The sequence below is a fragment of the Hippopotamus amphibius genome, chromosome 4 (genome assembly GCF_030028045.1).
Source record: "Hippopotamus amphibius kiboko isolate mHipAmp2 chromosome 4, mHipAmp2.hap2, whole genome shotgun sequence".
NCBI classification, from domain to species: Eukaryota; Metazoa; Chordata; class Mammalia; order Artiodactyla; family Hippopotamidae; genus Hippopotamus; species Hippopotamus amphibius.
The window spans coordinates 86,612,319-86,634,988 of record NC_080189.1 but is presented as its reverse complement, the minus strand read 5'-3'; the positions used below and the strand labels follow the sequence as shown (position 1 = coordinate 86,634,988).

The following is a 22,670-nucleotide window of genomic DNA, read 5'->3' as shown; positions in this document are numbered from 1 at the left end:
GATGGTACCACAAACCTTCATATGTCTTGTTAACTTTCTCCACAGACAGGTATAAAAATCTTCCCACAGCTTCCAGAAAGCTGCAGTTCCTGGAGTTACAGAAGGACTTAGTAGATGATTTTAGGATACGATTAACTCAAGTGATGAAAGAAGAGACTAGAGCTTCCCTTGGCTTTCGATACTGTGCAATTCTGAATGCCGTGAACTATATCTCAACAGTACTAGCAGATTGGGCTGACAATGTTGTAAGTTAATCTTTTATATTAAGTAATATATTAGTCATTTGAACAGCTTTACCTTTTGAAATGTTGACTCTGTAGCACACAGAAATACACCTGTTAGGCAGAATTAAAATCGGGCCAAACTTAGGAGGTATGATTAAAGTACATATTTTTCTCATTCAAGTCTCATCCATTTAAATAATCCGGATATTTTAAAGCCATCCTTTCATGAAATTGTTGTTTATAAAGTGAAGCTTTTTCCTCTTTAGACTTTAAACTTGCGAAATATCATGAATAGTAATTGCCATCTCAGAAAAAGCTAAGATTGTATAATGGTGTCAAAATCAATAAAATTCAGGACTTCAAGTAAAATAAAAGTGTAACATTTGATACCTTTTGAGTGCCTTCAAAACATGACAAATTATGAAGTTATAAAAATAGAGATTTTTTTAACTTAAAATATTTCATACATTTAAAAATTAATATTTTATTTTCAAACATATTCAAGAGTGAATAGAATGGTAAAATGAACTCCCATGTGCCTATCACCCAGCTTCTTATACCAATTTTGTTTCATTTAAAACTTTCCTTTATCCCCTATCCATGATTATTTTGAAGTGGATATCAGATACATTTCATGGTAAATATTTTCATATGTATCTCTAAAAGATAAGAATCCCTTTTTAAAAAACAGAATACCATTATCACATCCAAAAAAATTAACTAATTTCTTTCCCTGGAAGGTATATTTTAAATAAATCTAAAAATCAAAACCTTGGATTCAGTTAATAAGTACTGTGTAGGGCCTTTTACCTCCAAGGATTTTACTTCTCCTTCCTTTCTCCGTGCAGATTCCATGTGTTGGCAGATTTGATCTGTCTAAATATAATTATTAACTAGTAACTTATTTTTACTCTTTTTATTAATCCAAGGAATATATCGGTGATCAGGGCTTTTGCTAACCAGATTTTCCAATACGTACTTCCAATTAAAAGTGAAGAAGCTTAATTAGCCTTTATAGGCTTAACATAAATAGATGAATTCCTTTAGATGTTTTAGGTATTAAAATGATCTCAAAGGGCCTCTAGGACCACCTTCTTGGACAGGGTACCCTCAGGTTAGGAATCACGGTTCTGAGATCATCTGTGTGTATACAAAAATCAGACTGGGTTTTCACCAACATGTCCCATGAAGTAGATTTCATGGCAGAAAGCATTAACACAGGATTAAGATGACCATAAAACAGTAAGATATACATTAAATGGTGAAAAAACTATATTGAGGATAAAGAATATGAAGATACATTCTAAAGTATTATGTATATAATTGTGTCATTAAATGAAAATAGGAAAGTAAAACAAAACAACTATAATTTTAAAAATATCCCTTTTAAAATGTGATAAAGTTGGAATTAAAAAATTACAGAGTTAAATAATTAGAAAGATTGATTAACTGGAGCTTGGTGATAGTATACTAAGGAAAACACAGTTTTCGAGTGTGTCCAGATGAGTCACAAATATGAACAAAGGTAAATTTAAATTTCTATACATTTTTAAATCTTAATGTAATAAAATAAAAATAAAAGCAGAAATGAAATATAGCCACACACAGGCATTTAAAATATTCAGTGCCTGAATTAGGGAGGAAGTCTAGAAAACATGACAAGAATATATTTTAAATTATGAATTTATGACAAAAAATTGTATACTGCTAGCACATTATATAGAAGAAAATGTATTTGTTTACTGTGAAAGAAAAAAAAAAAGAAAAAATCTTTATCTTAAATCCACTCCAGCCAAAAAAATAGGAAATGAAAATATACTAATAATAGATATAAATAAGATAAATATCTGATAAACACAATCACAGTTTATTCTAATCTGGACTCTGGCTGGGACTTAGTAATTATTTAAAGCCTCTTCTCCAAAAATGTTAACTGAAATACATGCATGATATTCTGCTGAGCAAGAAAAGCAATTATTTCATAAAATGAGTATAAGTGGAGTGTAATGATCCATGCACTTATCTTTGTAAAGTCACCCAATCAGAATACATTCATTATGTACTTTAGTGTGTCACGTTCCTAATTTAGTAAGTGCTTTATTCACTTACCCCCCACAGTGCTCCATTTTCTGCCAAGCTTTATTGTGAAACACTGTCATTCCTGATTCTTGTGCCAGTGATTTAATAAGACTTATTCAGGGCCACACTTTCAGCTTCAATGAAGTATTTGTGGAATATCATTAACTACTTTACTCAGGGCCGTAGTCTGTTAACAAAGACTTTGTATTAAGGTACAAATTCTGTTTAACATCAAAAATCATTTAATCACATTCGTAGTCCTTCAGCCTGTGAATGCCCTAAATAAAAATCAGGAAAGCTCTTGTATTACACAGAAAAAGGAAGAGTAGATACAGTTCACCTTCCATTCATTTAGATTCTCCACTAACAGCTGTCTGTCCATTGGATTGTGCTAAGCCTGACATACCCAACCATTCAGAATTAGGAATTTTTCAGTCATAGGGGACAGAAACCCGGATTCATGCTGGCCTAAGTGGGGGAGTGGAGTGAGGAGGTGAGAAACTTGTGTAACTGAAAGGATTAGGCATGGCTGCTTTAAAGTTGTTCATTTTGGCTTCACTTATAGGCAGACTCTGGTAAGTGTGCCAAAGGTGGCTCCAGGCTCCCATGGTCCATAAGCAGTCTCAAAAGGACAGTGCCACTTCCCTGACAGCTTCATCAGAAATGCCAAGGCGGCCTCTCACATGTCATCCCTGAACAATCCCTAGTAGCCATGCCCAGTCCCCTGTTAATAGACATTTAGGTTGTTTTTAACGTTTTGCTAATTATCCACAGTGTTGTTTTAAGGCAGAAAGGATAATATTAATTCTACCTAACATAGCACTGTAAAAAAATGACGTTTGAATTCTCTTAATTCATATATCTACTAGGTTTACTACAACTCTCAATCTGTGTCCAGAAAAAACGAGCACTTAGAGAAGTTAGCCATTAGGGGAATGCCTATCAAAACCACAGTGGGGTAACACTTCATACAAGCTAGGATGGCTATAATAAAAAAGACACAGTAACATTTATTAGCACAGCGTGGAGAAATTTGAACCCTCACACATGGCTGATGGGAATGTAAAATGGTACAATTGATGTGGAAAATAGAATGGCAGTTCCTCAAAAGGTTAAGCATAGAATTACTATATGATCCTGCAGTTCTACTCCTAGGTGTATATCCAAGAGAAATGAAAACATGTCTGTGCAGAAACTTGTACACAAATGTTCACAGCAGTATTATTCTTAAAAGACAAAAAGTGGAAACAACCCAAATGTCTGTCAACTATGATGGATAAATGTAATGGAATATCATTTGGCACTAAAAAGAAATGAAATGCTGATACATATTACAACATGGTTGAACCTTGAAAAGAGTATATACTAAGTGAAAGAAGCTAGTCACAAAGAACTATAGATTGTATGAATCCATTTATATGAAGTGTCCAGAACAGGCAGATCTAAAAACAGAAAGTAGATTAGTGTTTGCCTAGGGACGGGGGGCAGTGAGAAGGGGATTGGGAGATGATGGCAAAAAGTGTGGGATTTCTTTCTGGAGTAATGAAAACGTTCTAAAACTGACTGTGGTGATAGATCCACAACTCTGAATGTACTAAAAGCCTCTCAACTATATACTTTTTTTTTTTTTTTTTTTTTTTTTTTGGCTGCTCTGCGCGGCATGTGGGACCTTAGTTCCCTGACCAGGGACTGAGCCCGTGCCCCCTGCAGTGGAAGTGCCAAGTCCTAACCACTAGACTGCCAGGAAATTCCCTGAACTGTATACTTTAAATGAGTGAATTGTTTGGTATCTGAATTACATCTCAAGCTGTTAAAAAAATGTATCTTGGCCAGCACAGGAAGAGCAGCAGAGAGTCGCGGGAGGGAGGGGATATGGGGATATATGTATAAATACAGCTGATTCACTTTGGTGTACCTCAAAAGCTGGTACAAGACTGTAAAGCAATTATATTCCAATAAAGAGCTTAAAAAAAAAAAACATATCTTAAACGTGTTAACATATTTTTGCTTTCAGTTCTTTCTACAACTTCAACAGGCAGCATTGGAAGTCTTTGCAGAGAATAATACTCTCAGTAAACTGCAGCTGGGACAACTAGCCTCTATGGAGAGCTCTGTCTTTGATGACATGATTAACCTGCTAGAGCGCTTAAAGCATGACATGCTGACCCGGCAGGTAGACCATGTTTTTAGAGAAGTTAAAGATGCTGCAAAATTGTATAAAAAAGAAAGGTAAGCCCTCTGTATTTTCTTATAAGTCAACTCTCAACTCTAGTTTGATAAAAGTTAAAAGGTGACATGCAGTCAGATTTCCAAAGTGTCTAGATAGCACAAAGTTTGGCCTTTTGCACTCCAGACTTTTAACTGCTTTTGATGGAAATCTTTCTAAAATATATTCAGACATTCTTAATCATAATAAACTGATCATAACTTAACCTTCAGGTGTGTCTGTAAATCCAGAGAGCTGGTGTATAATATGGGGTTGAATGGCCTAGCTGGTCCCCCATTGACAAAGCAAGTTGCTGCTGTAGTACCTGTGCATGCCTGCACTGTAGTTTAGTCCACTGTCATGATTCCCTGTGACATCTCTGTTACCGCCCTCCTTGAGCGCAGGCAGTGTCTGTCCTAGCACAGTCCTGTCACACAGAGGACTTGTTTTCAGTTTGGCAGAGTAATTGGTCCCTGTTATTTTGCTGAAAATTAGAGTGTAAAATTAGCTGATGTCTTAAATATTAATGCATTTTACATTTTAACTGTTTTATATCAGTAAGTCATATTAAAAGTTGGGATTTAAAAAAAAATCATCATCCTCATTAAGTAAAGAGTATTTCATTGAGACCTGAAGTATAAACATAGGTACAGGGAATTCCCTGGTGGTACAGTGGTTAGGACTCGGTCCTTTCACTGCTGGGGCCTGGGCTCAGTCCCTGGTCGGGGAACTAAGATTCTGCAAGCCACAAGGCGTGGCCAAAAAATCAAATCAAACAAACATAAGTACATTTATTTTCTGAGAGAGCTTTTAATGTTGAGCTATACATCTTTTCTTATCCAAAATGTCCCAGGACAGTGCACTTCCCCAAATTTAAAATGATTTGTTAAATCTTTAAAACTACAGTGTGATGAAAAATTTCATAATAAAAATTAATGTGCTCCAGGCAATGCCATTTCTGTTTTTCCCAGGTGGTTATCCTTGCCATCGCAGTCAGAGCAGGCGGTGATGTCCCTGTCCAGTTCAGCCTGCCCCTTACTGCTTACTTTACGAGACCGTTTACTTCAGTTGGAGCAGCAGCTTTGCTTCTCCTTATTTAAAATTTTCTGGCAAATGCTTGTAGAGAGGCTGGACGTATACATCTACCAAGAAGTAAGTAAGAGTAGACTGTATTTTGGGCTGTGATGATAAAGGCAATGCTATATGAATTGTCCTTTTTTTCAGATAATTCTTGCCAATCACTTCAATGAAGGTGGAGCGGCTCAGCTGCATTTTGATATGACTCGGAATCTTTTCCCTTTGTTTTCCCACTATTGCAAGAGGCCAGAAAATTATTTTAAACAGTAAGCACAATATTTAACAATTAATTTTGATGTATCAAATTGTTAGAGGAAGTCGATTCTTTTTTTAACTTTAGGGTTCCAGTGATGTTAAATATATATAGCATCAAATAACAATTTAGAATATTCATCCTGTACCAGTAATATAAGATGTGATCCATGACCCCAAAAAGTTGACAGGAACTGGATACAAATTATATGCTGGGCTTTGTTTTCTAACATTTGGTTTAATGCTCTTTGCTTATTACTGGGAAATAAATAGAAAATGAAAGGAAATGCATATTAATAAATGCATTATAAAATAGAAGAAATTTAATAAATAGAAGAAATTTAAAATATATTTGGTACTGAATAACAGGCCAGGTCTGAAGAAAATTTGTTTTCTTAAACATTTGATATTAATTTTGGTTCTAAGTATAACTAAAAATGCATGTAAGAAGAATTCTAAGAAGTATTTTTATAAATTGTTGATGTAAAATTTAAATTATTTAGGAGGTTTTTGAGATTACGAAGGATTCCTTTTAAACATAAAATGAAAGTTTTTTTTTGCTTATTTCAGTAACGTATCTATTTCTGCTTTTTTGTTTTAGTATTCTACCTTTCTGCTTTTATTTTGTCCCTTAATTTTCTCTTTTCTCATATCCTAGTGTACGTAAAGTCTTAGCTACATTTAATAGACTTAGTATCAAGTATCATATTTGGGGAAGTAATGGATACTTATGGAAAACAATGATCCTATTACCTTACAGTAATCTAATGAAATATAAACTCTGTAAATATACAGTCAAAACACCTTAAAAGAGCCAAATAATTAATCCATAGTTGTTTTTTTTCCTCTCAAGTTCTTTTTTTTAAAGAACTTTTATTTAGATTTAATTGACATACAATAAACTGCATGTAAAGTGTACAATTTGATATTTTTTTCTTGTTAGTAATGTATATATGGCAATCCCAATCTCCCAATTCATCCTACTCTTATCCCCACCCCCCTTCTTTCCCCACTTGGTGTCCATATGTTTGTTCTCTACATCTCTGTGTTTGCCTTGCAAACCGGCTGATCTGTACTATTTTTCTATATTCTGCATATATGCATTACTATACAATATTTGCATAAATAGTTTTTATAAAGGGCATATGATCTAGCAGTGCAAGGTAGTTGTTTAGTTTTTTTTTTGTTTGTTTGTTTAGTTTTTCAAAATGAAATTGTTACAGGATAATATGGGATGATATACATAATGGAGATCTCATTTCCCTCCTGCTTTTTTTTTTTTTTAAACAGTGTAAAAGAAGCCTGTATTGTTTTGAATTTGAACATTGGTTCTGCCTTACTTCTGAGAGATGTCCTGCAGTCAACTTCAGGGCAACCTCCTGCCACAGCAGCATTAAATGAAGTTGGAATTTATAAACTGGCTCAACAAGATGTTGAGATTCTACTTAATTTGAGGACAAACTGGCCTAACACTGGAAAATAAAGTGTCTTTTTTCATTTTGGTTTTTTTTTAATAAAGAGGAAGCCAGTTGGATTTCAAGTTATATGATGAAGTTCTGAATTAATGAAACTGAACAATTGAAATCTTTATGGAATCATTTATTATCTTGGACTTACAGTGTTATTAAAATGCTGACCATATTTCCTCAGTCCTCTTGTTCCTAAGAAAAGAAAAAAAAGCTCAGAAGCCATGAAAACTCAGAGTAATTCCATTTACAAATATAAATGATGAACATGTCTGCTGAATAAAATACAAGAGCAGAGATAATAAGTTATAACTGACTTTTAATTTCCTTTGCCAGTTAACGGAGACTGTTGTAGATAAGCTAACGTAACAAATAAATTTCTTAAAAACCACTTTAAAATGTATGTTTATAATTGAAGTTCCTGTATCTAGTTTGGAAATTCACTGTATTTCCCATAAGAAAACACATTATGAGATGGTGACTGAAATAGGATTGCTCTCATTTTCCACAAATGTCTTTCCATTCAGAATACTTCCTAGTTCCATTCCATGCAAGAGTGGGCAGCCTTTGCTTTGTGGACGAAACACTTCAGCTAGTGCACTGTACTACCATCATTTTCTGGGGTAGGGAGTGTAATTAAACATTTTTGGTTGAATATTTATGTAACTAATGATGAGATGAGAATCTAAACTTTCTTCTTTTCTTCTAACTTTTCCTTGGCCTTGGACTATGTTCAATAAAACCTTTAAACAAATTGAGCTACAGTAGCTAGAGGCTTCTACAACTATCAAGTTTTTTTCCCTTGTTTTTTTTTTTTTCTGACTTAGCATTTAGTAAGCATTTTTATGCTGTAATACCTCAAATCCAAAATTGTCAGGCTGGCATGCAGTCTGTCCTATTGATAAACAATTTACTTTGTGTGAAACCATTTTTAGGAAGTATTTTGAGAGAAATTTCATTACTCTATATACAGAGATTTTCCAACTAGTGTATTGAGCTTAAAGCTTTTCTGTTAGTTCTTCTAGCAGATTGAGGCTTCTCTACCTCATCCTTTGAGAACTGCCAGGGTTTCCCACTGAGAAAAGAATGAAGCTGCCTCTGGATCCTCCTAGCCCCAGCATCCTCTCCTTCCCCCCAGGCTTAGAGAATACTGTCAACCCTGCCTGTCCTCACTTTCTAGTCAGCTGAAAGTTTCAGGGGAATGAAATGTTTCTATCAAAAGGTAGGAACCTCTTTTTTTTTTTTTTTTAATTTTTTTTAAGTCTTTATTGAATTTATTACAATATTGCTTCTGTTTTATGTTTTGGTTTCTTGGCCATGAGGCATGTGGGATCTTAGCTCTCCCACCAGGGATTAAACCTGCACCCTCTGCATTGGAAGGCGAAGTCTTAACCACTGGACAGCCAGGGGAGTCCCGGAACCTCTTTTAAAATGTATTAACTGTACTTCAAAATCATGCCATGTTATTTAAATATTAGTTAAAAATAAACTTACACTTCATTTGTGAATTTTTCGAAAGTTATTCCATGTCCATCATCTTTTAAAACTTCATCTGCAGTACACAGACCCAGGGTTTTTAGGGCTATAAGAGAATAAAAAGGAAAATTTACAAAGTGAGAATTAGTTTCAGCTAGGGAAAGTTATGGAATGACCACAAATTATTACCTCAATTTGTAGAAGATACTGACCTTCTTTATACTGTATAAATGATATGAATCCTTTATTCGAGGAGTCCAGCATCTCAAACATGGCCGCAATGTTAGAGTTATCCATAAAGAAAGGGAAAGCCACGCCTGATAGTTTGGCAATTCTCAGCCGTTCCAATATAGATATTAAATACTCTCTTGGTTTTTCTGTAAAAGAATAGTTCCAATTCTTTCTGATATGAAATTAAAATGTCACAAATGGGAACAGTCATGTAACAATGATTAAATGCCTATATTTGAAGTACTGTATTAAGCACTGGGAATATAGGCCTTTCTTGCAGGAGAGGCAAGACACTGCTCTACTCTGGATAATTGAATAAAAACGTCCAGAGATTGGATCTGTGCATTTTTTAAAAAAGCTCCTCAGGTGACTAATTTACAGAGTTGAAAAATCCCCAAAATGGAACAGCAAGGTGCAGGAAAGAAGGTCAGCTAAAAGAAGGGGGAAAAGTAGATTTTAAAAAACAAGCACTTAGATTAATATTGTCCTGCAATTAGGAAGCATAAATATTCATTCCTAACATAAGGGCAGTGTTTTGGATAAACAGGCTATCTTTCACCTAAACAATGTGAAAAATGAAAAATCAAGATCCACTTTCCAGAAATAATGCAGGTTAGCTATGATAATAAAACAAGCTAGAAGAAGTAAAAATGGTGTATCTTAGATGTTGAATGCCACATCTGCTCCATCACTGCATTTGAATCCTAGGAGATACATACATGTGTTCTTTAAAAAATTTATGTCATTAAGAATTTCATACATATATAAAAGTAGAAAAGTATAATGAACTCTTCAACTATTACATTTTATGGCTGGCCTTATTTCACTACGATCCCATCTGGTTCCCCTCCTACTGTATTATTCTGAAGTAAATCACAGCAATCATATTTCATTACTGAACAAGTGTGCCTCTCTAAAAGATAAGGACCCTCTTTTCTCTTTTTTGTTGAGATATAATTGACATATCAAATTGTGTAAGTTTAAGGTGTGCAACATGTTGGTTTGGTACATTTATACTACAGTATGATTGCCATTGTAGTGCTAGCAAATGTTTCTATCACATCACATGATGAAAATTGCTGTTTTGTGATGGGAATAATTAAGATCTAGTCTCTGATATTTACAATACAGCATTATTCCCTGTAATCACTATGCTGTGCATTAGATCTCCAGGACTTACTTACCTACTAGTTGCAAGTCTGTACCCTTAAATCTCTCCTATCCCCTATCCCCCAGCCTCTGGTAACCACCATTCTATTCTCTGTTTTTATGAGTTTGGCTTTTTTAGATTCCACATGTGATATCACACAGTATTTGTCTTTCTCTCTTTGACTTATTTCACTTAGCACAATGTCCTCAAGGTCCACCCATGACAGCCGTTCTAACAGGTTTGAGTTGATATGTCGTGTTTTAATTTGCATTCCCCTGATAATTTGCAATATAGAGCATCATTTCATGTACCTGTTGCCATTTGGATGTCTTCTTAGGAAAAATGTCTATTTAGTCCCTCTGCCCGTTTTTTTTTTTAATTTATTTATGTATTTATTTTGGCCACACCATGCGGCATGCGATATCTAAGTTCCCGGACCAGGGATGGAACCCATGCCCCCTGCAGTGGAAACTCTGAGTCTTAATCCTTGGACTGCCAGGGAAGTCCTCCTCTGCCCATTTTTTTTCTTTTTAAATAAATTTATTTTATTTATTTATTGGCTACGTTGGGTCTTCTTTGCTGCAAATGGCCTTTCTCTAGTTGCTGCAAGCAGAGGCTACTCTTCATTGTGGTGCGCAGGCTCCTCATTGTAGTGGCTTCTCTTGTTGCGGAGAATGGGCCCTAGGCACATGGGCTTCAATAGTTGCGACACATGGGCTCAATAGTTGTGGCTCATGGGCTCTGGAGCACAGGCTCAATAGTTGTGGCACACGGGCTTAGTTGCTGCGTGGCATGTAGAATCTTCCCAGAGCAGGGCTCGAACCCTTGTCTCCTGCATTGCCAGGCAGATTCTTAACCACTGCACCACCTAGGAAGTCCCCTCTGCCCATTTTTAATCAAATTGTTTGTTTTTTTGTTATTGAGTTATATGGGTTCTTTATATATTTTGGATATTAGCTCCTTATCATACATATGGATTTGCAAATATTTTCTCCCATTCCAGAGACTGCCTTTTCATTTTGTTGACTGTTCCTTTTGCTGTGCAAAAGTTTTTAAGTTTAATTTAGTCTCAGTTGTTGATATTTGCTTTTGTTGTTTGTGCTTCAGTGTCATATTCAAAAATCATTGACCAGACCAATGTCAAGGAGCTTCTTCCCTGTGTTTTCTTCTAGGAATTTTACAGTAGCAGGTCTTATGTTTTAAGTTTTTAATCCATTTACAGTTAATTTTTGTGAATGGTGTTAGGGGTCCACTTTTCTTTTTCTGCATGTGGTTATTCAATTTTCCCAACATCATTTGTTGAAGAGAGGACTCCTTTTCTTTTCATGTTACCACAATAGTGTTATTTTGATACAATTTACATCTAACAAAATTCTTAACATTCTCAAAAAGCCAGGCATTATTCAAATATCTAGTTGTCTAGCAAATGTCATAAATTGTAAACACTTTAAAAAAAAAGTCACTAATCAAATACAGTCCGCACATTGTGATAGGTTACGTTTTTAAATCTCTCTTAATCATACAGGTTTCTCCTCCGTGTATTTCACTCCTTGGAATTTATATGTTGAAACTAGAAGTAGGCAGACATTTAATCTAATATGGTACCTTTTTGTGAAACTTTTAATACACTATAGCAGCAAATAGGTTACTAAGGCAATCACATCATGTATGTAGTCTAACGTCATTTCTTTCTGAACTATATATCAAAATTAGAGAAAAACGTCCAAGTTTGAATTTCAACTCACTACATTTTAGGGCTAGAATAAGTAAATAATGCTAACGGAACTTGGTATGTTACTTTGATGAAGAATTGTTGCTGTATCCGTCAGACTACATGATGTGCTATAATGTTTATATTTGGAATCTATAATTTATACTCCACCTGCTTCTAAAAATGCTTTGAAAATGTTTACAGCAGAAGTATATTTAATAAAGATAGAATTTTTTTAAAACATGAAGGGAAGAGTCAAATGTTACTAACCGCTTATGTTACATAATTTCAGGTGATGGTGACAGTCAGTTCTTCGAGGGAAACAAACTTCAAGTTCCAAGTTGTAGTACTAGCATTTACCGAGCCCTTAGCTGTGCCTGGTACTATGCTAAGCATTTTCTTTGGCTTACTTCATTTTCTCCGCACACAGTCACTTGCTCAAGCCCACACAGCTGGTATGAACCCAGTCAGTATGCTTCCAGATTCTACCCCACTCAAACATGGGAAGCACCTGTGACACCCAAACCTACGCAGTCATGACGATCTCTCCTGAGTCCTTCTCCTCAGCAGCTCTCAAAGTCATCTGATCCCCACCACTCCAACAGCAGTGCTCTCTCTCACTTGGGTGACTACAATTGCCTCCTTAAAAAAAAATTCTGATTTCTTTGAAGTCATCACCTAAAAATGTGCACTCCCTGCTTCCACAGCATAGAATTGCCACTGGGAAGGGCTACCCAGCCAGGGGCTGTATTTCCCAATACACCCTAGGAAAGGCCAGATTTTCCTACCAAATGACTTCAGGTTATGCCAAATTTGGCTGTTAAATGAGTTATGAAAATCTGTTGGGTTTCAGAGCTTCTAGAATTTGGGGATCAAGGATGTGGGATTGTGGACGTGTTCTCACAACAGTAATTGCCCAACCACGATGTCTAGTCTTATTTTCCATAACACCCTTACAATTCCAAGGTTTTCAAACTGAGATACATATCATAATGCCAGGAGCTTCGCAAAGACCCAAGATAAAGCCAGTGTTTCTTCCTGAGCATCAGTCATAGAATAGTGAGTAATATGAAACATATGAAGAAATGGATATACGGTGCTCCCCCCTTATCCATGCAGAATACATCCAAGACCCTCAGTAATGCCTGAAACTGCACAATAAGATTTAATTTATAAATTGGGCATAGCAAGAAATTAACAACTAATAAAACCTAACAATTATAACAATATACCATAATAAAAGTTATATGAATGTGGTCTCTCTCAAAATACCTTATTGTACAAATTTAATGCCTTTTCCATCCTAAATAAGCACTTATGCACTGTGGCTGTAACTTTTGCAGTTTGAAGTACAACAGCAAAACTCAAATGAATTTCTTTTTCCTTCTTCACAGTTTCACAAATAGAAGATAGGTTCTTACCATAGATCTTGGCAACCTCAGCATACAATTTCTTTTCTTTCCTTATTAACCTGACAACTTCTACCTTTCACTTAAAGGAAGCACTTAGGCTTCTCTTTGGCATACCTGAATTGCCAGCATCACTACTCTTGCTCTTTGGGGCCATTATTCAGTAAAATAAGGTTGACTTGAACACAAGCGCTGTGATACTGCGACAGCCAATCTGATAGCTGAGATGGCTACTGAGTGACTAAGGGGCAGATATGCTGGACAAAGGGACAATCTGCCGCCTGGGCAGGATGTTTAGAGATTTCATCAACACTACTCTAAACAGTGTGAAATTTAAAACTTATGAATTGTTTTTTTCTGGAATTTTCCATTTAATATTTTCGTAATGCAGTTTACTGCAGGGAACCAAAATTGCTGAAAGCAAAACAGACGATAACGGGGGACACTACTCTATCTGAAGAATAAAACACATTAGTTTTTCAGCTAAAACAAGTGACTTCAAAGAAACTTGCTATGCAGCATCAGGATAAGGTCTCAGACACTAAAAGTACAAGTTGCCTCTCCTCTGCCATTAGGAGGGCTTGGGTGGAAACCGAGAAGCACACCCATGCAGCAAGTGAGGGAAATCCCTGGATAATTACTGCACAACAGAGCAGGTGAGCAGACAGTCCAGACTGGAGCAGGAAGACAGAGCAGGGGAGGAGGTGGGGGTGGTGATGACCTGATGAATGTGAATGTTACGAGAAGAGACCTGCACTTGTGACAAAAGAGGATATGGGTCAGCTAGTGATAATTACACAGAAAATTTAAGCATTTAAAATGTAGTATTATTAACTTCAGGGAAAGAAACAAAGGAAATATAATCATAGCATACTACATGGCTTAGTTGTGGATATCTGTGTAATAACAGTAATGTAAATTCGGAATACTGATCATACCAAAATTGTGTTCTAACTTCACTGGGAAGATGGGGGTGAGGGGGAACAGATGTAAGTGTGTGTGTGTGTTTACTTTTGGAATTGTGATGGCTACTTTGGGGAACTTTTAACTTAGATAAGTCCACTTAAGGGGCACCCTTAAAAGAGAGGATCCTAAACCTCTTAGAGACAATGAAATGCATTCTTTGGTTGGTATGCAGAAGCTTCTAAAGACAAAATGACCCCAAAAATAGCTCTAAAAGGATCCTTACAATATGCAAATAAAAAATCTTTAGTGAGAAACCTCTGGCCATCTGAGCAGGTAATCTTAGTCTGTCAGAATTACAATTTGGATCCAACTATTCTTTGGAGTTTTGTATTACAGTACCTGAGACATGGCTAAAATTTAAGATGAAAGCTGTAAGATCTCTGCTTGTGTCTGCCTATACATTTATACATTATGTATATGTGGTATTTTTCCACCTTCAGATGGTACTGCCAAAATTAATTTGTAAAGACCTCAACTGGCTTAAAGAAAAATAAGAGCTTATTATAAATTAAGCATTCCTAAAACTCTCAGAAATATAAAGACAAACCCAGATGTTTTTCAAGTTCACATGACCGGGAATAATCTTTGATAAATAAAAGCTATTGTTTAAGTTTGTTGGCTTAATAAAAACAAGCATATCTTCAGAATTGTCAATATTAAATGTAATGCAAACATATAACTTTTTCTGAGTTTACTAGTCAAATAAGCTCATGCTATTTTTGTTACAGAATTTCCCAAGAAAAATAACTTAAGATAATGGTTATCTGTTTAATGTCTAATCTAAGTATAATTGTATTTTAAATAAATGTAAATAAAAGTTTATACTAAGTTAAACTAAATAACAGATAGTCATTGAATATCTAGATCATTTCCAGAGAAGACAGTGTACTGGGACATTGACTAGTAAACATAAATTTATTTACTTTTGGTTTTTTAATTTTTACAGAGAGACAAAGAATATTTGGGTCTATTAATATGTCTTTTGACATATTACAAATTGTACAGTAAAAAACATGTCTCTAAAAAGTACAAGTTTTATGATTATGTATTATAAATTTGCTAACCTACTACAGGATGTTAATATATGATATTCACAATTGCCTGCTTCCTACTTTTCACTGGAAAGCAAAGAGTACAAATACTCGATTTATAATTTATATGTAAAAATAAAAGTACTAGAAACAATAAGGATGAAAGAAGACAACAGTATATGAAAAATAGGTAAGGAAAACAGAATGTGATTTTTGGATAAGGAGGGGTATAAAGGAAAGGAGTTTCTTTTTTTTTTTTTTTGATGGAGGGGAAGGAAAAAAGAATAACTTTTCCTACAGTAAAATAATTGTTCCAGAATAAGAAAGGAAAAAGACAGAACAAAGCCTAAGCAGATATAAGAAGTCATAGAAGGTATGTGGAAAAGGAGTCTTGAGAAAGGAATTTTATGTGTCGTCAAGGTAAGATTGGAATGGATTTAAGTTAAAAAAAAAAAAGAGAGGTTTAATATCAAAAGTATACCGGTGCAAAATCAGAATTTGGTTTTCTCTGTTAAAAAATCACATTTTTTAGATTGTTGATCTGCTCTTAATAAGAAATTGCAAACAAAGGTTTTTCTTAATGTAATCTGCCTAGGAAACAAAGATGTACGTCTTATGAAAATAATTTCCTATGCTTCATGTTGTCATTATCAGGTCTTTGACTATGTAGGAAAAAAAACAACAACAACTGAATCTTAATGAATTAAAAGAGCTAATTTTTGTTTGGTTGGTTTTTACAACTATTTAACTTTCTGTATTTGCCTTTGAAATCTTTTGTCACTTTGGTTGAATGGATAACTAAGCATTGTTTCACAGTGATCTGATTCTATTTGATCACATATTTTAAATGTTTTGACATTTTAAACATACTTCCCAAATCAAATTCTGAATGAAGTTAAAAGAGAATGTTAATTTATTTAGGCTTATTTGATATATTAAACTGCATGGGAAGCATCATCAAATAAAAAGCAACATTTAACCTTCTTAGGTCATATTTATAAGGGATATATATCATCAAAATAATTCATAAATTATATTAAATTCTTAAAAATCTGCTATGTCCTGGTATAATGCTATCGGTCATAATTCCAGCTATTATCTTAAAACATTATATATAATAAAAGTAACCAAATTTCCTTGTCAGTTTTGTTGTGTGTATGTGAATACTCACCAGATCTTAAAGATGAGTATTTTTAAGTCTTTTGTCACTCACAGTTATTGTTTTACTCTTATGCTTTTGTAAAAATTTTCCTAAAAAGTGCTTCATCTTCAAGAAGATTCATGCAAAAGACACTGACAAGTAAAGGTTTCTGGTAATTACAAGATCATAATATTGAACTGGGTAAGAATTTCTAGAACTCTGCTGGAAAACCAATTCATAAAGCTGCCTACCAAGAGCAGCTTAAGAATTAATTACATAAGACTGAATAAACTGATGATTTTAACTTTTATGATTTAATTTAAAATATTGCTGGTTCTTTAATGTTTTGTTTTCCAGATTTAAAGGGGTCTCTTTTCTCCTCTTTTAAGCTATCTATAATTTATTGCAATTTGGTAAAGATTATCTTTGCAAGAAAGGTTAAAACACTTATCTTTTTCTCCCTACATGATTCCTCTAGAATTTTGAAACTGTTACTAAACGTTCTTATTTTTCATAACAATATATATGTTTGTATAACTTCAAAAAGAATCTGTTCCCCTCATAACAGGACACAATGGACAAGGCCTTGGCTTGGCTTCCTAGCCTAAAGAGACTCTCAAAGTCTGAGATTCCTTATGAAAAAGTTCCAGCAAAGCAGATTTAAAAGAGCCCATACAATCACTGTTCTTGCTGCGCTTATGCAAATTATCAGGCCAAGTTTAGACTTAATTTGCAATTTTGTCTTACTGTTATCTTTGATAACAGGGATGATCATAGAAAGAAAAATTATATTTCAGTAATACGCTTTTGTAGATATCAGATTTTAGTACTGTTAACTTTCTTTGAGGTTTTGTTTTCTACCTGTAAACTGGACTGGATCCTGAATTTTTCTAGTTTCTTCCAATATTTGACTAGAACTCTCCAAACTAACATTTTCAATTTTCTCCCACTCTTCTGACTCCAAATCACTATGAAACTCAACTGCCCTTTTCCCAAAGCCGTACGAGTTAAAGCTGGACAACGTGACATAAACCTCAGAGAAACCACAGCAGCTCATGTGTAGGCAATCTGCATGCTTGTTTCTACATGGCCACCCACGAGGTCACCAGACACATTCAGGAAAACCCATCAGACTGGAACTGCCATCCTCATTTCACCATCTGGAGATGCTTTGAACTCAAATCTACAAATTTTCTCAAATGGCTGCTTTCCAAACTCAGAAACTGAAGTGATAATTTGCTCAAACTATTAGCCTTTGTTTTTCTTTTGTTTCCATAGAAATGTCTCTCATTACCTGATTGCTCACAGCACACAGAGGCCTCATTCAGGTGGAAGCTCACCTGCAACACGGCCTCCTGAAATAAAACATCCTCACTTCATTCTGCCTTGAGGAATCATAAGGATATGTGATTGCTAACACACCGGGTTGTGCCTATATACGCAACTTTTAAAAACTGAAACCTAATGGCATATAATCCAAAAGAATTGTCAGTTGACTTGGCAAGGTAAACTTAAAAACTGCTTGTTATAATCCATTTGAGTTTTTTAACGGGTTAAATCTTGGCTCCTGGGAATCTCTGCTCTGGACAGTTTTTCAATCCTTGGTTATTAGTTCCCTTATAGTTTTCATATGAACCTCTCTAGTGTGCTGTACACTCTCGAGGCTTTTAAATGCCTGTTGCCAGCCACTCACATGCCAGATGGCATCCATCAGGATCAGACAACTGACAAAATCAACAATAACTACATAAAGAATTAAGATAGTAACTACATGGCTCTGCCGCCTAAGGACTCAGCTAACGCAAACTGCATATATGTGATTCTTTGGCCTGACTACAACGGTGGTAACCGAGAAGGCTGTACTGATTGGTTGTTCATACTCTGAACCCACCCAGGAGAGAAATCACCAAAAGGGGAGGGGGAGAGGGGGGATTGTAACAATCAAGACCAAATGGAATCCAGCCTTGAAAAATTCCCTGGGCAGACAACACCAGTTAAGTCATACAAGCAAAGCTTAATTTAGCTTAGTTTGCAAGACTAACTTAACCTGGGTCATTTCTTGCTTCTGCCTCTGGAAATCATAAGCAAAATTTAAACTTTTCCCCAAGGTTGATATGAGGTAACCACCATCCAATTCCGTCATTTAATAAGATGATAATATTATAACCAATTACTGTGAAGAATAAACAGTCACTGTCTTCTCACCATATAAGCTGCTTATGACAATATACCCTCATTCCTTGTTTTGGTTTGAGTGTTCCTGGTTTGCAAAACTGTCTTTTTGCTGTGTGCATGATAAACTTTACTGATTACTACTTTGGTGATTCATCGGCTTTACTTCTGCTATTTCTGAAGTTTTGACACACACACATATATATATCTGCATCTAAGAGCAACAGACTATTTTCACCACCACAGAACCAAAGACCAGCAAGATGGTAGTTATTTTTTCAAAAAGATTTTTAAAAATTAGCTTGAGAGAACTTTTTCCCAGTACATTAAAAAAAGTGCATTCCTTTGTACTTTTTTGATTTTCTATTTATTTTTAATTGTTGCAGAGTTTTTACTGCTTTATGGTTTTAAAACAACTAGAGAGAACTTGATCACCTTATACATGAATAAATGGATTGGGTGGCTTTTGGCAAAATTGGAATGTTTGGTATTTATACTTCCTTACACAGAGGCAAATGGACAATTTTGGCATTTTGGACACTCCATAAGGGGCTGGCAAGTTACAATTCTGCACCCTGGGCAGGAGGACATCAAGTCACTTTCACCTTAATATAACTTTTAAATTTACGGACCACACAAAAACTATGAAATGATTCAAACTTTGTAAGGGGATCAGATGTTAAAAAACTGTCAGGAAAATCTATCTCCTCAAGAATATCCTTCCTTTTACTCTATCAGTTGTTTTTACCAGATTACAAACTCTTTGAGGGCAGGGGTAAAACTGGAAACATCTGTTGCTTGCCAGGAATTAGGCTGATTTATATATTATTCATTTAATCTTCCCCACGTTGCCATGAGATCCGTACTATTATAATCCCCATTTTCCAGAGGAGGAAACTGAAGTTCAGGCTCTTGCCCACGGTCACAAAGTACTAAGGGCTGGAGACAGGAGCCAGGCTGCAGGACCCCGGAGCGTCTCTCCCACCCGCTAGGAGCCCTCCGCTGGCGAGAGTCCTGCCACACTGGGCTTAGTGGCAGGCTCAAAGAGGCCCTTCAATAAGTCTTGTTTAATTGAAGGTCACAGCGTTAACTGGCAGCAGAAGGGCCCCAGTAGCAGAGAGGCAGGAGAGAGCGTATGCGAAGGGGCGGGAGGTGGTATCTGGGAAAGAAGCCGGACCCCCGGGACGCGGGAGTGGAGGGACGGCTACACCGGGAATTTCTGGGGACCACTCGGTGGGGGACAGAAAGCCGAGTAGTAGGCAAGACACTTACCCGGACGGAAAAAGAGGAGGGAGCTGGTGAGGCAGGTCAGCAACTCCATAATCCGATGTTTTTCTAAATAATTCCTGGCTTCGAGCTCCCTGCTGCTGTTGGCCTCCATCGCCGGCGAGTTCGGCCGTTGCTAGGCGACCTGGCAGCGTCTCGGCCGTTCGACTCCGCCCCTTCCGCCCATCGTGGTTACGTGATGCGCCCCCCACTGGCTGAGACCTGCACACCAAGTCCTGCACCTCATCGCGAAGAAGGCAGTCTGGGAGGTGTGGGGTGGGACAACGCGGAGTGGGGAGGGAGACCCGTGCAGAGCCCCTTGCGGGAGGATGGCCTCGTCCCCCATCGGGGTCTTTTCCGGTTTCTGTCTCTAGCACCTAGCTCAGTACTTGTTGATCCAGGGCCTCATGTGGTAATAACACATGAGGACAGACTAATAACAGAAGCAACTTGTGTTATAACTGGGATGTCCAGCAGAGAGTCCAAAGTCCTCTGGTGTGAGCAGCCTGCAGCACGGCACTGGCCGTGAGGCCGGAAGGGAGCCCGTTGTTTTCTACGGGGTCGTGGTCATGAAGTGCCTGGATTCTGAGCTCCAATATGTGTTTGCTGCTTAACTAGACCGTGTGGAGCTGGTCTTAATGAAACAGAGACCATCTGACAGTAGTTTTGAGGGAGAGTCACTGAATAAGAAGGGTTGCAGGTGTCTAGGAGGGCCTCTACCCAGCCATCGAAGTGTCTGAGAAACTAAACTCTAGGCTGGGACTTCTGTCCTTGAGGGCTACGCTCTGAGGTCTGTGCCCTAATCCCCCACCAGAGAGTTATCCCAGAAAAGCCACTTCAAGAAGAGGAAAGACAAATGGCTAATAAACATACAAAGATATTCTCGGGCTCTTCAGCAATCCTGCAAACAGAACTACAAGAAAATGCCATTTTACATCTACCAGACTGGTAAAAATTAGAAAGTTGAACAATATCAGCTGCTGGCAAAGATATAGTGGGAGATTTCCAAATTAGAACGTCCACCTTGGAAAACGGTTTGAAATTATCTTGGTAGCATAAACATGTTTCTACACCATGACGCAGAAATTGCACACCTAGAGCAACCCTTGTACACCTGTACCAGGAGATATGTACAAGAATGCTCAGAGCAGCATTATTCATGATAGAAAATACAACAGCCCAGAGGTCATCAAAACTAGAGTGGATTAAAAAAAAAAAAAAAACTGTGATATACTCACAATAGAAGGTAAATATATAAATATAAAGCTTTGCAACAATCGATTGTAGCTACTTGCAACTATACGGGTGAGTCTCAAAAGTATAATATTGTGCAAGAATATATACTGTAGGAATCAATTTGTAAAAACATACAGAAGGAGGCAATGTATTGTTTACAGGTTCAAGCCTATGTAGGAAATCTACTAAGAAATGCAAGAGAATGATATACACAAAATTCAGCACAGTATTTGCCTTGGAGGTGAGAGGAAAGGGAATGGGCTTGTGGAAGAATATCCCGGGGACTCCAGGAATAAAGGTAATATGATTTTCTTTACCTGAGTCATGGGTACACAGGTGAATCTTTATACCTTATGTGTACTTAATACATTAAAAAAAACCCTTCTCAGGACTGCATGTTGTGTCCTGGACACAGGGTTTCTGCTCTGTGCATGAAGCTCAAGACGTTTGATCTCCTTGAGAACTTCATTTTCTTACTCTCCAAGAGTTACGCAGTCCCTGAATAAAATAGCTCTGCTCTTTGAACCTCAAACGACACCAGACTTCAAGTGACATCTGGCTTCCTGACATCTTCCCAACTTGCTGATTATTTTCTGTTTCAAGAAGCCTGGGTGCCTTTGTCTGCTCAGGGCTCCCTCTCTTAACATATGTCAGGCAGCGCGGACCCTGAATCTCCAATTCCCATAGAACTCGTGCTGAAAAGAAGTGTCCAGATGCCACCTAGTGGAGCCAGCTCTTCTCTGTCAACGCCATCTCCTAAGAAGCCAATTTGGGCTTCACTCATAATCCTCACACCTCTTCAACTCTTTGTGCGCCATCTCATTATTACTAATCCTGTTAGTGGTTTGGGGCAGTAACTTAGGTGGCAGGCATCAACGCGGTGGTTTTCAATCAGGATTGCACATTTGAACCACCCTTGAAAGTACGGACGTTCCTTTAAAACGTACTGAGGCTTGGGCTCCATTCCAGGTCCAGGAGACTGAATCTCTTGGGGTGGGGTCTGAATAGTGATAGTTTTGTTGTTGTTGATTTGAACAGCTTTACTGGGGTATAATTAACATAATAAACTGCACATATTTAAGGCACTCTATTAGCTAAGTTTTGAAGTATGTACATAGCCATGAAATCATCAGTCATCCGGATAAAGAATGTATCATCCCCCAAAGTTTCCTTGTATTCCGTTCTAGTTCCTTCCTCCCAACCCTCCTTAACCCTGCCCCACCCGCTATTGCCAGGCATCGCTGACCTGCTATCTGTAACTGTAGTTACATTTTCTAACATTTTATATAAATAGAACCATACTATATATATATATATATATATATATTTTTTTTTTGGTCTGGTGTCTTTCACTCAACATAATTATTTTGGGGATTCCCCTATATTGTTGCGTGTATCAATATTTCACTCCTTTTTACTGCTGAGTAAGATTCCATGGTATGCATATATTACGACTTGTTTATCTGTTCACCCGTGGATGGACATGTGGGTTGCTTGCAGTTTGGAGCTATTACAAATAAAGCTGCTATGACTGTTTGTGTACAGATCTTCATGTGAACATAGGATTTCATTTCTCT

General features: G+C 36.7%; 2 protein-coding genes across 5 annotated transcripts in view; one reads left to right on the top strand and one right to left on the bottom strand.

Annotated features, from left to right (window-relative positions):
- The window catches only part of RINT1 (RAD50 interactor 1), a 28,088-nt gene extending 20,393 nt beyond the window's left edge, over positions 1-7,695 (top strand). For 2 of the 3 annotated variants that reach the window (XM_057732335.1, XM_057732337.1), the window contains 5 exons: positions 46-245; positions 4,318-4,532; positions 5,481-5,661; positions 5,734-5,852; positions 7,129-7,344. In XM_057732335.1, coding sequence (XP_057588318.1) covers positions 46-245; positions 4,318-4,532; positions 5,481-5,661; positions 5,734-5,852; positions 7,129-7,321 — 908 coding nt within the window. In that variant the 3' untranslated portion in view covers positions 7,322-7,344. Of the gene's footprint in view, positions 1-45; positions 246-4,317; positions 4,533-5,480; positions 5,662-5,733; positions 5,853-7,128 lie in introns of all 3 variants that reach the window. The other variant, XM_057732334.1, reaches the window with a different exon arrangement.
- The window catches only part of PUS7 (pseudouridine synthase 7), a 104,827-nt gene extending 84,821 nt beyond the window's left edge, over positions 1-20,006 (bottom strand). The window contains exons 1-4 of one of the 2 annotated variants that reach the window (XM_057732342.1): positions 19,864-20,006; positions 8,993-9,157; positions 8,799-8,886; positions 7,424-7,499 (exon numbers count right to left, since the gene is read on the bottom strand). In XM_057732342.1, the coding sequence (XP_057588325.1) occupies positions 7,463-7,499; positions 8,799-8,886; positions 8,993-9,157; positions 19,864-19,972 (399 nt within the window). In that variant the 5' untranslated portion in view covers positions 19,973-20,006 and the 3' untranslated portion in view covers positions 7,424-7,462. Of the gene's footprint in view, positions 7,500-8,798; positions 8,887-8,992; positions 9,158-19,863 lie in introns of those variants that run through there. The other variant, XM_057732341.1, reaches the window with a different exon arrangement.
- Between the last annotated feature and the right edge of the window lie 2,664 nt (positions 20,007-22,670).